The sequence below is a fragment of the Phasianus colchicus genome, chromosome 3 (genome assembly GCF_987193195.1).
Source record: "Phasianus colchicus chromosome 3, bPhaCol1.hap1.1, whole genome shotgun sequence".
Taxonomy (NCBI): Eukaryota; Metazoa; Chordata; class Aves; order Galliformes; family Phasianidae; genus Phasianus; species Phasianus colchicus.
In genome coordinates this window covers 63,888,709-63,903,069 of record NC_143438.1, presented here as the reverse complement: position 1 = coordinate 63,903,069, position 14,361 = coordinate 63,888,709, and the positions used below count along the sequence as shown (strand labels likewise).

At 38.7% G+C, this 14,361-nt stretch overlaps 1 protein-coding gene across 9 annotated transcripts in view; it reads left to right on the top strand.

The window, feature by feature from the left end:
- The window catches only part of STAU2 (staufen double-stranded RNA binding protein 2), a 165,912-nt gene that overhangs the window by 87,448 nt on the left and 64,103 nt on the right, over positions 1-14,361 (top strand). For 8 of the 9 annotated variants that reach the window (XM_090137718.1, XM_090137719.1, XM_090137720.1 and 5 more), the window contains exon 13: positions 13,433-13,546. The exons of the other annotated variant lie outside the window; for it this stretch is intronic. In XM_090137718.1, the coding sequence (XP_089993844.1) occupies positions 13,433-13,546 (114 nt within the window). The remainder of the gene's footprint in view (positions 1-13,432; positions 13,547-14,361) is intronic. 9 annotated transcript variants of the gene reach the window in all.

Below are 14,361 nucleotides of genomic sequence, written 5' to 3'. Positions count from 1 at the left end.
GCTTTCTAACACCTTGCTTGGATAAGTCTGGTATTGATGTGAAACTCTGACACTGCTGGATCCCTGAGCTGAGGTGGAGCAGTGAACAGAATCTCTGTGGGAAATGGCTTAGTGGCCTGGCAGGTGCATATCACAGGTCTCTTCACCATTTCAGTCTAGAAAGCTCTTTGTGTTCAAGAGTCTAAAAGCCTATTTCTTTACAGGTTAATTTTCTCAGATGTATTTACAAGTAGAAAACTACTGCATTTACAAACAGATAGCTTGTTTCATGTTTCCCAAGTGACCCAAAATGATTTTTAAATTTTTAGCATGTATTTGTATTCTGGTCCAGATGATAACCATAGTTTTGTCTTTTATTGAAGAACATAAACATTCTGTTCTGTTACAATGTATTTTTGGATTTAAAAAAAAAAAATAAATACTCGTATGATGTTTCATTTGTAAATGTAAAAACATGTTATTTAGTCTTTTTAATGTTTATTTGAACTTCTTTAGTTACAGGGAATTTGTATTTAAAATGTGATGATTTAATTTAAACTCTGCTAAACTGTATATGATCTCTGTCATGTTCTATTGTAAGCCTTTAGTATTAAATTATTCCACCAGTGTATGGAAAAGTGCTAAAAAAAATTACATTATAATTCTAAATATATTTGTAATTGATAAGCAGCAGTTCAGTGTCACTGAAAAAAAAAAAAAAAAAAAAAAAAAAGCAGGTGTTTAGCTCAGATTCTTTAAAGGCTTGGGCTTCAAATTACCAGTGATAATTAAACAAAAATACTTTACAAGCAAGCCTTTACAAAGTCTGAATGGAGCATTTTTAGTGCTCTCTTCATATTGATGTACACTACAATTAATTGTTTTGCAGACTTTGCCCCAGATGTTGTTTAAAGAAAAATTCATCTTTGGTAAAATTGTTATTTTTAAGTGACTGTGGTATTTTAGTCATTGTTTTGCAGCTAGATTAGTTAAAGTTATTTTTGGTGACCATGTAAGTGCAGGAAGTTATTCAGTGTTTGTTTTTGTTCAAAGAGCAGAGAAACTCTTTACTCTTTATTCACTCATGAATAATGTGAGCCTGCATTTGTTACGGAGGCAAAAAGTATGTTGCAGGTAGCTTGTGTACAGTAGGAAATGCCCCTGGCAGCTTCCGTGGTGAACAGATAGTACAAATGTGGTTCCAAGAATTGGACTCAGTGATCCTTGTGGGTCCCTTCCAATTCAGGATTCTGTGATTCTAAAATGAAAAACCACATTAGGGCCCACTGTCCCATGCATGGCTGTAGCACACTTGGCTTGCAGTTTTGGCAGGACTTAGGTATGTTAACTTGTTGTCTGTGGTGACCATATAATAAGACCTCACACAGAGTGTAGTATGTTTCTACTTCTTTCTGAATACAGTGGTTACACAACTGATCTCGTTAGTTTTTTTGTTTGTTTGTTTTTTTCCCTTTTCTTCCCACATCTGTTTAGTGGTTAAACATTCCGTTTTATCAATTGAGTGATTTGGATGTTGTACTGTTGGGCATTTCTGGATGTTTCCCATTTCCTGTAATGCAGGCACACACTTCAGAGGAAGCCCTGCTGGACACTCAAGTCAGGTTTACTTGTGTCTGTACATTTCAGCTTGTGGTTATGAACTGTAGGCAGAGGTGGGTCTAAACCAGATTTCCACGCCTGTATTGGGATTGATGTTGAGCTTAGGCCTCTCTCTACAATAGGCACTCATTTTGCATTGTTAGAGGCTGGATTTGGAAATCAGTCAAGGAGAGGATATTACTAGTGAGATAGGTATGCGAATCTGAACAAAATTTGTACCTCACTGAGTTTCAAGTTAAAGCTGTAGTTTTGAACTGATCTTTGTGTATTTGCACATTCCTTGCTGCAGGACCACAGGTCAAATTATATAATGTATCTGAATACCATTTTCAAAGCTGATACAGGCACAATGGATGCTCACAGCAAGTCAGTGAGTGTGAAATCATCCAGAAAGGTAGATGCTTAGGATTTTCATAAATGCCTGTGCAGATTAGTACCCAACTTCCAGTTTACTTGTAAGCCTTGCTACCCTACATGTTTCACAGATTTGGGCTGCTGTCTCATACCATGGACTGTGGTACTCCTTGTGAACTCACTGCTTGAAGGGAGAATACCTGTACAATTCCTGCCTTGTGTTGTGTTGTCTGATTCAGATGTGCACGGGTCTCTCAGGACATTCTCATGTGCTTTGGATTTCACTCTGATGTGATCCACAAGGCTGCTTTCCTCCATGTCTGCTCACACCTTGTGCTAAGCACTCTTACAGGAAGAGTCTTTTCCAGACTTAGCGTAATATTTGATGTAACCATCAATTTTAATTGAGGCCTTGCTGTGACCAACTTGTGTTTTCTCTTTGTGGGTTTAACTTGATAAATAATACAGAAGGGTCATTTGTTTTCCAGAGTAAAGGACAGTGACCTTCTCATCCACCCCTACTGAGTTTGTGAAGATATTTGAATCTTGTTAACAGTTTTAATGACAGTTGAAGAGTTCCTGGTCTTTTTAATAATAAAGAGTTTAGGCCTGAAACCATTTCTCAGGGAGATAACTGAGAGACCACCATGACAATTGGATTTGAGTTCAGTGGAAATTCTTATTACAAAGGAATGAACAGGGAATCCAGCATTAAGCCTGAAGTAAATAATTGAGATATAAATTGTTATCACAACTTTTATGTATATATTTTTGAAACTCGATGCAATAGCCTTTGACTTCCTCCATTAACATTTTGTTCTCAAGTACAACAACTCATTGATGATGGACAAAATAACAATTTCCATTCAACAATTCTTTTCCAAAGCTGGTTGCAATTAAGAAATGTTGCTTATTTAGTTAAATTAAAATTCATTGCTCTTCGCTGGATGGAATCAGCTCTCCTTTCGTTAGTTTTTGTTAGTTACATGGCTCAGTAAAATATGCATACTGTATATGCTAGAGCTCCCTGGGAGAATTGACAGTAGCTATTTCCCTCCTGTTTTCTTGCCTCTGAAGCTGTTTTTTACCTCAGTAAAAACAATACCTTACCCTTTTTCAGTCCAACTTCCAACTTCCCACAGCAAGCAGAACAAATTCTCTGAATTAACTCTGATTATTGCAAGAATTCTTTGGTATGGGTTGCAAGGTTAAGGATAAAAGCAGGCAGAAAAAAGCATTCCCCATTGATTCCAGATTTAGATAGCTGCAGATGGTTGGGTGAAAGTAGTGTGAGAAATGCTCGATATTGCAAATCATTCTCAGCAGAGTCTAAATGTCCTGTCTTGTTTTTTTCAACACGATGATCTTCATTTCTGTTATTGCTTTCATTTGAATAGAAGTATAGAATCACAGAATCATCTGGGTTGGTAAAGGCCTTTAAGATCACCAAGTTCGATTGTCAACCTGAGCTGCTGAGTCCCACTTAATCATGCCCTCAGTGCCATTCTTTCTTCAAGATAGGGAACAGCTTCTTGCTTCTTTCAGCCTTTTCTCCTGGCTCACTGCATTGTGTAAAGTGACCCCATGCTGTGCAATTAATCTCTTCTTTGGTAGTTATCTACTGATGCTACTCTGCACAAGTTATAGCTAGAAGTTTAATTATTTGGCGGTGATTGTGTTGAAGTGATCAAGTGTTTGAAGTAACTAAATTGTGGTAAAGTTAATGAAAACAAAGACCTATCTCCTGTGAATCATGAAAGGCCAATATGATTTTGCGCAGAGAGTCACCCAAAACTTAGGGGGAAAATGTCCAATTTATTGTGTTTGGGAAGAAAAGGTTCTATGTATGAAGCCTATAAAATGACTGTAATTTTAGTTATAAAGTTTGTGAGTTGTCAGAGAAAGTACTGTTTCAAAACTCACTGCAGATGAATGAAAAAGGTATGTTTTGTCAAGTGTTCCCCTAAAACCGTTTATGAATAACATAGCAAGTGCTAAAAACTAGAATGTAAACCTGGATGATGCTCTTCTGTCCCAGAGTCTGGCAGCTGCAGAGAGGTTTGTGGCCACTGTCAGCTTGGAACTGGAGTCTCAGCAAATGGTCTAGTGCCAGTGAGTATAAAGATCTCACCACTAGTTCAAACTGAAAAATATAAGCAGTAGTTAAAGGAAACTCTTGAAACTGCAGTATCAGTCTTTCTGGCATCATTAATGTAATACAGATTTGAAAGCTATGTCAGCAAACTGTTTTTAAATAAATACTGCTTTGAAGATGGTCCTATCTCCTAAATCAGGACAAATTGGGATTTAAAAAAAAATTAAATGAGGCTGTTAAAGCAACTGTTGCTTCATCCACATATGTGAAACCCCTTGGAATAGCTCAAGGGTGACTTTGTTGCCATTTATCATCAAAACCTGCTGCAACATACAGGCATTAGAATTGGGCTTTTGGATCCACCCCGGTACCTTGGTTCTTTGTCAAGTTGATTGGCACTGTACTTGCTCATTGATCAGATAGATCAGATGTATGGTAGTCATCACTGAGAATATTGAATTTTGAATATTGAATATTGAATGGCTTCTGCAGAGGGACAGTGTGGTCCTGTGTGTTTGTACTACACCATGTTCAATGGCCACAACCGGAATCTCAGCAGCAATATTTGTCTCTTACCAGCAGGGAATATAAACACCTACAGTAGAAATGGATGATAAAGTCCTCATTATCTTGGTTTCTGTCTCTTCTGGATGCCTTTTTTTTTTTTTTTTTTTTTTTAAACACTAATGTGAAGTTTGCACTTTTGCTGATGACTAAACTATCTCATGATGTTCAATACAGGCTTTTATTGCGGGCTAACCCTGGCAGGCAGCTCAGCACCACAGCCACTCAGTCTACCCTCTGACGTGAGCTGGGAGTGAGAGCTGGAAAGGCAAAAGTGAGAAAATTTGTGTGTTGAGATACAGATTAATAGATAAAGCAAAGTTACATGCAAGAAAAGTGAAATCAGGAAATCTTCCATGACTTTATTTTGGTAGACAGATGTTTAGGGTTTCCTAGAAATCACTCATAACAGTTATTTGGGAAGAAAAACTTCAGAGGTCCAAGCTCCCACCCTCCTTCTCTCCCCTCATTTCTAGAGCACAGTGCCACATGGTATGGAATGTTCCTTTGGTCACTGGGGCCAACTGTCCTGTTCTGTCCCCTCCCAGCTCCTTGTGCCCCCCACCCCATCACTGGCAGGACAGTGTGAGAAAATGAAACCTCCTTGGCTCTGTGCAGCACTGCTCAGCAACAGCTAAACATTGCTGTGTTATCAGCACAGTATTGGTCACAGTTCTGAAGTACTGCACCATACAGTCTGCTGTGAACAAAATTCCTCCCAACCCAGCCAAAACCACTGCAGCTTTCTAAATTTCACTGGCATTTTTACAGTTCTGTACCACTAGGCAGAGATCAGGAAATTGGAGAATGCTTTTATCTGTGTGAACTTACAGTCTTTGTTCTCTGGAGAAAACTTACACTCTTTTATCAGGTTATTTTGTTACAAAATTTCCTCCTTTATTCAAGAGGATTGCTAGTTTTGTTGGAACAGTAATAGAGATTAGCAGGGAAAGAAGTTTCCTGTAGGCAAGAGAGCCTCTCAGTCGGGACTTTATTGATGATTTCAGTGGCATTTGTGATTCACATAGCACCAGTTAGGAATATGGCCAGAAGGAGGTGCCTGTGCATATCAGTCAGCAGCAAGGTTAGGATGGGGCTTGTGGTAGGCCCAGCTTGACCTGGACTGAAGGAACTCAGGTCTGAAGCAAAAACCCTTAACAAACATCATGAAGGGGTGAAGGGGGAGAAAAGAGGCGAGTCATCTCTCACTGTGATTTTTAGGTGAGGCTTTCAGAGGCTTTTTGCTCAAAACTCAGTCTCCTTTAGCATCAGGAGCACAAATAAAGTGGTATGTTTTCCAGCAGTGAGATGATTTCTTGAGTTAATTAAAGCAGGATGATTCTTTCCACATGATGTTATGTATCTTAGCTAGTGCACACAAACAGTCTATACTTGGGATGGATCTTTCAGTGAATTCAGGCAGCTGGTTCTGTACGTGCTGTTTCATGGTGATTCTATTCCTTGTTCAGCAGTATGGTGTTTTGGGCTTTCACACACAGCATGTAAACAGTGTACAGCTCACGCTTCAGCTCTTCAATTGAGTGGCAACCTTCCTAAATAAGAGGAGTGTTCCTGAAAATGTGTTCCCATTGGCACTGTCGATATCAAGGACTTTCTGTCTTCAGACTGACTGAATTCCCCTCTCACCTTATCCAGCTGTGGGGCAGGTTCCCAGGGAACAGCTCCTCTACACGTGCCCTATACCATGCTTGTCCTCTGTCAGCTCCATTAGCAGAACACAGCTCTCGTCTTCCTCTCGTTCTTAGGCCACATGGTGAGGATAAGGGATCCAGGCCCCCCACCCATTCTTCTATTTCCATTGACTGGGAGTTATAAAACTAATTTCAATTCCTATTGCTGTGCATGCAGTATTTGTCCGAATCAGTATGTGTGAGGCAGATAAGTTGTTTCTGAGAAAAACATCTGGTGTTATGTATTGCTTCACTGTGCTTTGTAGTGATTTCACTTCTGAATAACTCATTTTTTCTTATTTTTATCAGGTCTTTCTCATTCTTTTGGTGGAGTGATTGTGTTCAGCATTTTAATTTACTGTGGTTAAATTACTCTCTTCTACGTCTGTATTACATATTTTAGTTGTAGACTGCAGGAAGGGAACTGGGCAGCAAGGTGCTCTTCAACATAATTGTGGTTTTTTATAGCATGCCATGTCCCACGGCATGACTTCAACCTCCTGCCACAGGCAGCAGAGATTGCTCTCTGCTCTCTTGAGTGCTGGCTGTTGAGACTAGGATAGCTCACTTTGCATGTGCTCCACAGGAGCACCATCTTTACTAATTCAAATGTTTACCAGAGTTAGGGTCTAACAGAGGTAAGGTGAGCAGTAGGTCCTGTATTGAATCGATCATCCTTCAGGCTGCAGCAGCAGTGCCAGTAGCCAATTTTCTCTTAGTCAGAAGCAAGCATCACATCCAGAGGTAGGAGGGAGCTGGATCTGCTTGGCCTGACTGAGTATCATATGTGGCCAAACCTTACTTATCCCCCATGTCACTGAAGACAGGAGCTCTGAATATACATAAGTAGTATAAAATAACTATGTGCAAGTTTCTTTGGCTCAGATACACTGATTTTGCTATTAAGTTATGCTATATATTCTCTTTGGGAACTGTGTCAAGTTTTTTTCAGTCTTATTCATACTTCTCATGCTTTTATAGGTGACAAGTGTCTGCCTTGCTACAGTCAGGAATGTAAAATACTGCTGCAGTGAACTGTGACTGTCTTTTGCTGCTTACTGTTATCTATTTCTGGCAGAGTAATGGTTTATTTCTTAGTCCAAAACCTAGGATTGTATTTTAATGGAGATTTAAGGCTACAGTACAGCTGGTATTTGAGCTCTGTAGGAGAAGAGCACGCTAGAACCATTCAAGATTTACTGCTGAGCTGTCAGTCTTCGGGCTACCGCGTGGCTTCCCCCATCTTGCAGTAGCTGCAGCAGAGCCCTGGCCACTGCTGGGAAGCAGACACCACGATTGATGAGCCCGAGGCGTGCTAATCAAACATGTGTTTTCTTGACACAATGATTGTGTTATATATCACATATGAATGCACAGACCTTTATCTTTCCTTAATGATCTAGCAAGGGGTCTTTTTAAAATGTGGGTGTTTTTCATGCACTCCTTAGATTTGTTCCACAGGGGGTGACTATTAAACACATCTGACGGGCGCGCAGTTAGCCAGCTCCCTGCTGAGATTAGTAAAATACTATATTTAGTAATCGCACTACATCAAGGAACTCCAGCATTGCAGGAAACAGTTTGATTCAATGCTTTTGCTCTGATTTTTTTTAATATATTTTGTTAAATTTTCTCTCTTATTTTTTCATCTGGGGCAATTTTTTTCAATCCGTCCCTCTTCTGTTCCGCTCTCACAAATGAGATACACGGGACTGTAAAGCAGATAGAAAGAAAGCAAAGTGGTATTCTGAATTTCTCTTGTGACACTTTATGTCTGGAGAGACCAATCTCTTGTTTCTTGAATTGGTGAACCTGTTATTAGGAAAGCTCTATGAATAACATAAGGGTTCAGGTTTTTAGGTACTAGAATACTGTATTATGAAAGCTTCTGGAATTGACTTTGAGAGAATGGTTTGAAAATAGCAAGTGGATTTAAATGGCTTTTTTTCACCACTATTATTTCTTCACCAATAAATGTGTATGAAACAGCATTTGAGCATCATCAGGATGGTTTGAATTGTTTTATTAGGTCACCTGGCTGCCAGTAGATGAGTAACAGAGAGGGTAAGCTGAAAGGTTGACATAGCAAAGATAGGCAGTTCAGCAGGAAGCTGTAGGAACAAAAGTGCTTCACAGGACATTTGTCCAATTCAGAATTACTGTTTCAAAATTTGATTTTTCAGTTCATTTTAGGTGGTTTAGTTAGCTGTAAATCCAAAGCAATCTATGTAAAATCTAAGAAGTTCTGTAAATTTAGGACAAAAGTTGGTGCTTTCACTTTAAGGGGCAGATTTAAAGAAATAGCATCCTTTGTTCTAACAAAATAGTCAGGGCTTGTCAATCCAGAAGATTTGTGCCTTGCTGAACATAATGGCATTTTATTACCTAGTTTATTTCTGCCTGGCATTCTGAGACTCCCGCTGATGCTTTGACTCAGAGTAGTTTTTGGTTTGGAAACATGAACTCCAGTGTCACAGATGACTTCTTTCTTTTGGTAATTCATATTACTATTTTTTTTTAAGTTAATAAATGTTCAATAAAGAAAGCATTTGGCCAGACAGAAGTTGTGTCTCAAACTGTGAACATCTAAGCAGTGCTGTGTGAAAATAGCAGCCTTTTTTTTTCCTCCCTTCATCTTCTGTTGGTTCAGTCAGCCCAGCCCGTTGCTGACCATAGACCAGTGAGTTTGTGCCTGTAGCAGCTCTCTTGCCTTCCTCAGTGATGCATCAGTAAAACATGCCCCTTGTTCATGCATGAGGGATGCTCAAATCCCAGTGTGCCCACTGAAGACCAGGAGAGTCACTCTTGCATGATGTTAGGGACACTGCATTTGTAGAATAATGCATGCGGGTTAACTGTGGCCATTGTCTGAAGTTGTCTGTTGGTCCAGTGTTTGAAACTAGCCTGCTGCAAGACAAGTCCTGCAATATTTTTACTGTTTTTATTATAACACGTATGCTGAAGGATATCATAGTAAAGCTAGATTCGAGAGACATGTATTTATATTAATGCAAAATAAGTAGGAAATTTCCTTCTTGTAGAGTACCATTATGATAGAAGTAACCTTAACTACAACTTGTTATGCAGTTTTATACACTGCAGCTTAGTTTTTCCTCCATAAAATAGCATGCATGGTTGAGAATTTTGGCTATGCCATTCCACATTCAGTTGTAACATTGTAAACATTCATTTTATATCTTCCTTTTTGCAAAGCTAAAAGTGTTCATCAAAATATTTCCATCTCTACAGTAATTTAAAATATTAAAAACAAGGGCTAAATTTCAATGTGGCTGTAAAATGTCTTCAGATCTTCACATATGTTTCTATATGCATGTGCCTGTTGGTAGAGCCCTTGCATGCATACTCGTGCCATACAGCTTGTTCCTAAGTGACTTAATCTTTTAAAAAGATACACAGTCGCATCTCCTGAGAATATCAAACATAAAAACATGGATGTATGAGTAAATCCACTCGGATTTTGGCATGTGCTTGTGGATAAAAGTCGCCTAGGATTTATTTCATTGTTTTGATGCCTGGGATGCACTTTGCGTTTTATGTGCAGCAGTTTTGTGCCCTGTCTACACAGAACAATGGGGTGTTGTGTTTGGGATTCCTGAGCGGGTTATACATGATTTATCTCAGACACTGGCCGTGTGCAGTTACCCAGGAGAAAAGCAAGCAGTGCTGTGTGCTTTTCCCAATAAATGGGCACTCATTTAGAATTATTGCCAGGATCTGGCAGTGGCACTACTTCGTGCTGTGTGGAAGTACCTTTCAGCAGAGTTACACGTAAATCACTTGTAACGGGCTGAGGCTGAGTTCTTGACTTTTAACTCAGGAACTTGTACAACCCACACTGCAAACATCAACACGCTGGCCATTTTTTTCTAACCAAATCCTAATGCTGTTCTAGTAAAAGAAATCTCTGTTTATATGCTAACCAAATCAGATATTCTGAACCTTAATGAGTGAAATTTCATTGCTGTTCAATCCTTAAAACACATATTAATCCCTTAATTACAAAAAATCAAAGCCTGAAAATTAGGATGTAGATTGTAATTATTCCCAGAACTTCTTAATTTTTTATCTACATAATATATGGAAAAGGAAAATGACCAGTTATGGCTATGGTAGAGCCATTCCTCACGGGCCCCACTGCCTCCTCTCCTGCCCAGCAGAGGGGCAGTGCAGGCAGGCTGGGGGCTGCATCCACAGCTCTTCAACACAGGCACTTAGTAACTTAAATAAGAAAAGGATTACTGCAGTTGTTAATCTTAGCAATAGCTGTGCAAGCACTCTTGGGGCACTTGGCCAGCCTTCGGTTGCTGCTCCTCAGTCACAGATTCTGAAGGAAGCATTTTCTACACCTTTTGTGTTCCCCTGCATCAGATGATAATGATATTCTTAAAGCAGTTTTCTAGACATTCAAGATCCTCTCATACTTAGTCATAATAGCACAGACATGTCAGACGAAACATTTATGGTGTATTGCTGGCTGAAAATCTAGAGCCATCTGCTGATATTTGGACTATCTGCTAACTATTCGACTACCACCATTTCTATCTGAGTGTCCATTCTGCTCAAATCAATAAATACCTCTCCACATTTAGTTGACAAAAAGCTCTCGAACTTTAAATTGCAGATCACATTTGAAGAAGAAACAGAAATAAAATAGTGAGTTTGAGAATGCAGTGGCTGGGCTGATAAATCGCAAAACAAGACGTTTAACCAAACTAGTATATTTATCACATATGTGCAAAACATACAGAGAAAAAAATGAATGTTCCTTTGCTGACTGTGTGAATTTGTAGGCTAGAGAGACTTAATGGAAGGACGAAATTTTATTTTGTCCCACTTTCGAAGTCCAGTCTTTTGTTTTTATATCACTGTTTTCTATAATTAACATCAAGAGTGTCTATTTTGGTTAAAATGAAGAACTTCAACAGAACAAGAAATAATTAGAGGACTATTGTCTAAGAAATTATGAAGTAATGGCCTCGATTAAGATGAGGCCAAAAATGCATCAAGAAATTCTTTCAGGGAAGTTAAGCCTAGAAAGATACCAAAATTCTGAATTTATTGCAGTTTCAACATGGAACTCAGAAGTAGGGTGTGGATCAAATCTGCTATTGCAGATGATGATGTGATGTGGTACTTCTAATTTTTCCTCAGAGTGTCTCCTGTTCTTTCATCTTGTCAACTTTGCTTTATTCCAGAGAGCATTAGTGTACTGTAACTTTATTCTTATTACTCCCATTAAAAATAAACCTACCGCATGCTAAGCAGTTCAGAAAGTTCCATTTTTCTGTTTCTCCGTATGCTCTCTACAATGTGTACTTTTCTAGGTCACCAGATTTTGCCTCTTTTGCTATGTCATATTTGCAGGACAGAATCCTCCTTGTCAGTTTTTCTGCCCCATTTCTCCACATTGCTTTTCCACAACATATACTGGTCAGAATATCTAGCTTGCAACTAGATACTGCAGTTGTGGAGTCTTGATAAGTTCTTGTCATAACAGTAGTCCTTGACATTTAAAGAACTTCAGTTTATATATGCAAGCCAAATTTCATACCTTCATACTTCTTTCGATTAATCAAAGTTAAACCATTGTATATGTGAAGGGGCCTCTTGTGGTTTCTAAGTAAGTAGTATGGCTTTTCTGGCAGAGAGCCATAGGTAATTTAGTAGGCACGTATTGTGGGGGTTGAGAGAGGAGGAGAGACAGGGATAATCCAGAAAGCTTTAACAAGGGCTGAGTGAAATCAGTATTTCTATACTGACTGCGAGAACTTTGTGTTCTGTATCTAACTTTTGGCCACAGCTGAATTGTTGTTGTTGTTTTTTTTTTTTTTAATGTATTGTCAGTAAATTAATTCTGCAGTACAGCAACGATTTGGTTTTTCTCTCACTCAACCAGTATTGCACTGGTTTTGCTTGACTTGAATGATTCCCAGTTTGCACCTGTGGCAGGGAAGATACAGGCACAGTGAATACAGTATGCATGGTTTGCAAATCAGTGTCATGAATGTTGCTAAATCAGTTCCACAGGAACAACATGGCTCCTAGTTTTTCTCAAATATAGTTTTGTAGCCAACGTTTAAAGGTGAGGCTTTCTCACGTAACCTTTGCCTGAGATCTATACAGCTGTAAATAGATACTAACATAAAAGGTCTGTCTCCAGCAGAGCTGATCTCTCTTTCCATTTCTGACAGGGGTCACATAGCCAATGTAAATTACCACCATAAACCAAATTCCATCTCTCTTGTAGAACAAAGTGCTTGATCTGCCTGTCTAGAAGCTGGGAACTATGTAGCAGATTGTAATATTTCAGCAATTCAGCATGAGTGGCAACGTGTTCTTAATAATGAAATGCTGGCAACATTTAACTTAATTTTGTCTCGACATATTAAAATCCATCCTTTCTGTAGGGGATTTAAGAACTATCTGAAGGGGGACTGAAGACAAGAAAAATAATTCAAGTAGAAGCAATAGCTTCCTCTGTATTTCATGCAAGAGTCAGGTTTAACATGCACATCTTGATGTTAGTAAAGAACGAGTTACTCTTAGAAAAAGATAGCCGAGACGTCTCAGGAAGAATGTGAATTCTTCACCATGCTATCCGTCATTTTGATTTAATTACAAAATCAAATTAAAATATACAACAGTCTGTAGCCATGCCAAGTAAGTTAGTGAATTTTATTAGATATGGCATTTCAATTGAAAAATGAAAACTGTTACTGCCAGGGTTTTGGAGGTGTAATGACTTACATGGATGTTTTATAACCAAGCTACAAAATGTTAAAAATGGCATCTACCTTTGAAACTGTGACTTGAAACTAGGTTCTTGTAATTTTGTAGGTATAACATCTTGAATTCAGTCTAAAAGGCTGTAAGGACTGGAGAACATAGCATTTGTAAATTATCCAACAGTTGTCTCGGAAAATTTGGCCCCAGTGCAATATGTGACTACCTAGAATATTTTACACAATCCTTGTTTTGTATTAAAGATGAATTCAATGTAAATGTTTGGAATTCTTCTTACAAACTTGTTGAAAAGGGACAGTATTGTAGCATGACTCCCTTGTACAAACCTGGTGTTTAGCAGATTACGTATGTTATTCTGTTATAGGTACACTACAATGATAGACAAAATGGCAAAGAGTGTATGACCTGTTTGACACTGTCTCCTGTGCAGATGACTTTCCAAGGTATCGGAAGCTCCATTGAAGCCAGCCATGACCAGGTATAATACCTTCACCCACACTCCTGTACTTTTATTAATAACTAGTAAGGCCAGAATGTCAGCATTAGTAAATTTATACGTACACATGTCTTTTGGTTTTTGTATGACATGTTTGTCAATGGGATCTGCCTATCTCACCATAGTAAAATCCTGAATCTCTAAAGAATTCCTGAAAAGGAGGCAGAACTATGTTCCCTTTTACAGATTCTTAAGACATATTAGGAAAGCCTGAAGAACTTGCTTTGTTTTTGTAGTCAGGTGTAAGGTTTCTGCAAGGGTCTTGTTTTATTTTAAATATGTATCACTTCTTGTCTATCTTATTTTTACTGCAAGATTGTGAGTAGCTGGGAAAACAAAGAGGTGAAGCCATCATCTTTAGCCATCATCTGTCACAAGAAACTGTCATTTGAGAGGGAAAAGGGATTTTCAGTCAGGCTGTTTAAAACTCCCATTTTGTTTGGCTATTGTTAAAATGTTTAATTCAAGCTTCGGGCGAACAGCCAAGAGAAAAAAATGTTACCCATCACCCTACTGCTTCCGATGGGAACTGAGGGGGACTTCCATTCTACTCCTTTCGTCCTCCAATGCTCTTATGTGTAAGAACAAGACAAGACACTGATACTCCACAAATTTTCGAAGGAAAAAGGAAACAAGTACAAGAAAATTTTAAGCTGCACCTTGCACCTTTTAGATATTTAGTAGATTGGAAAAAGTACCATTTTTATTTGTCTTTGCAGACCATCTTAAAATTGCACTATGCTCACATTTACCATACATTTAATCAGAATCTGTGCAAGAAAAGGGAAGTCACCTGA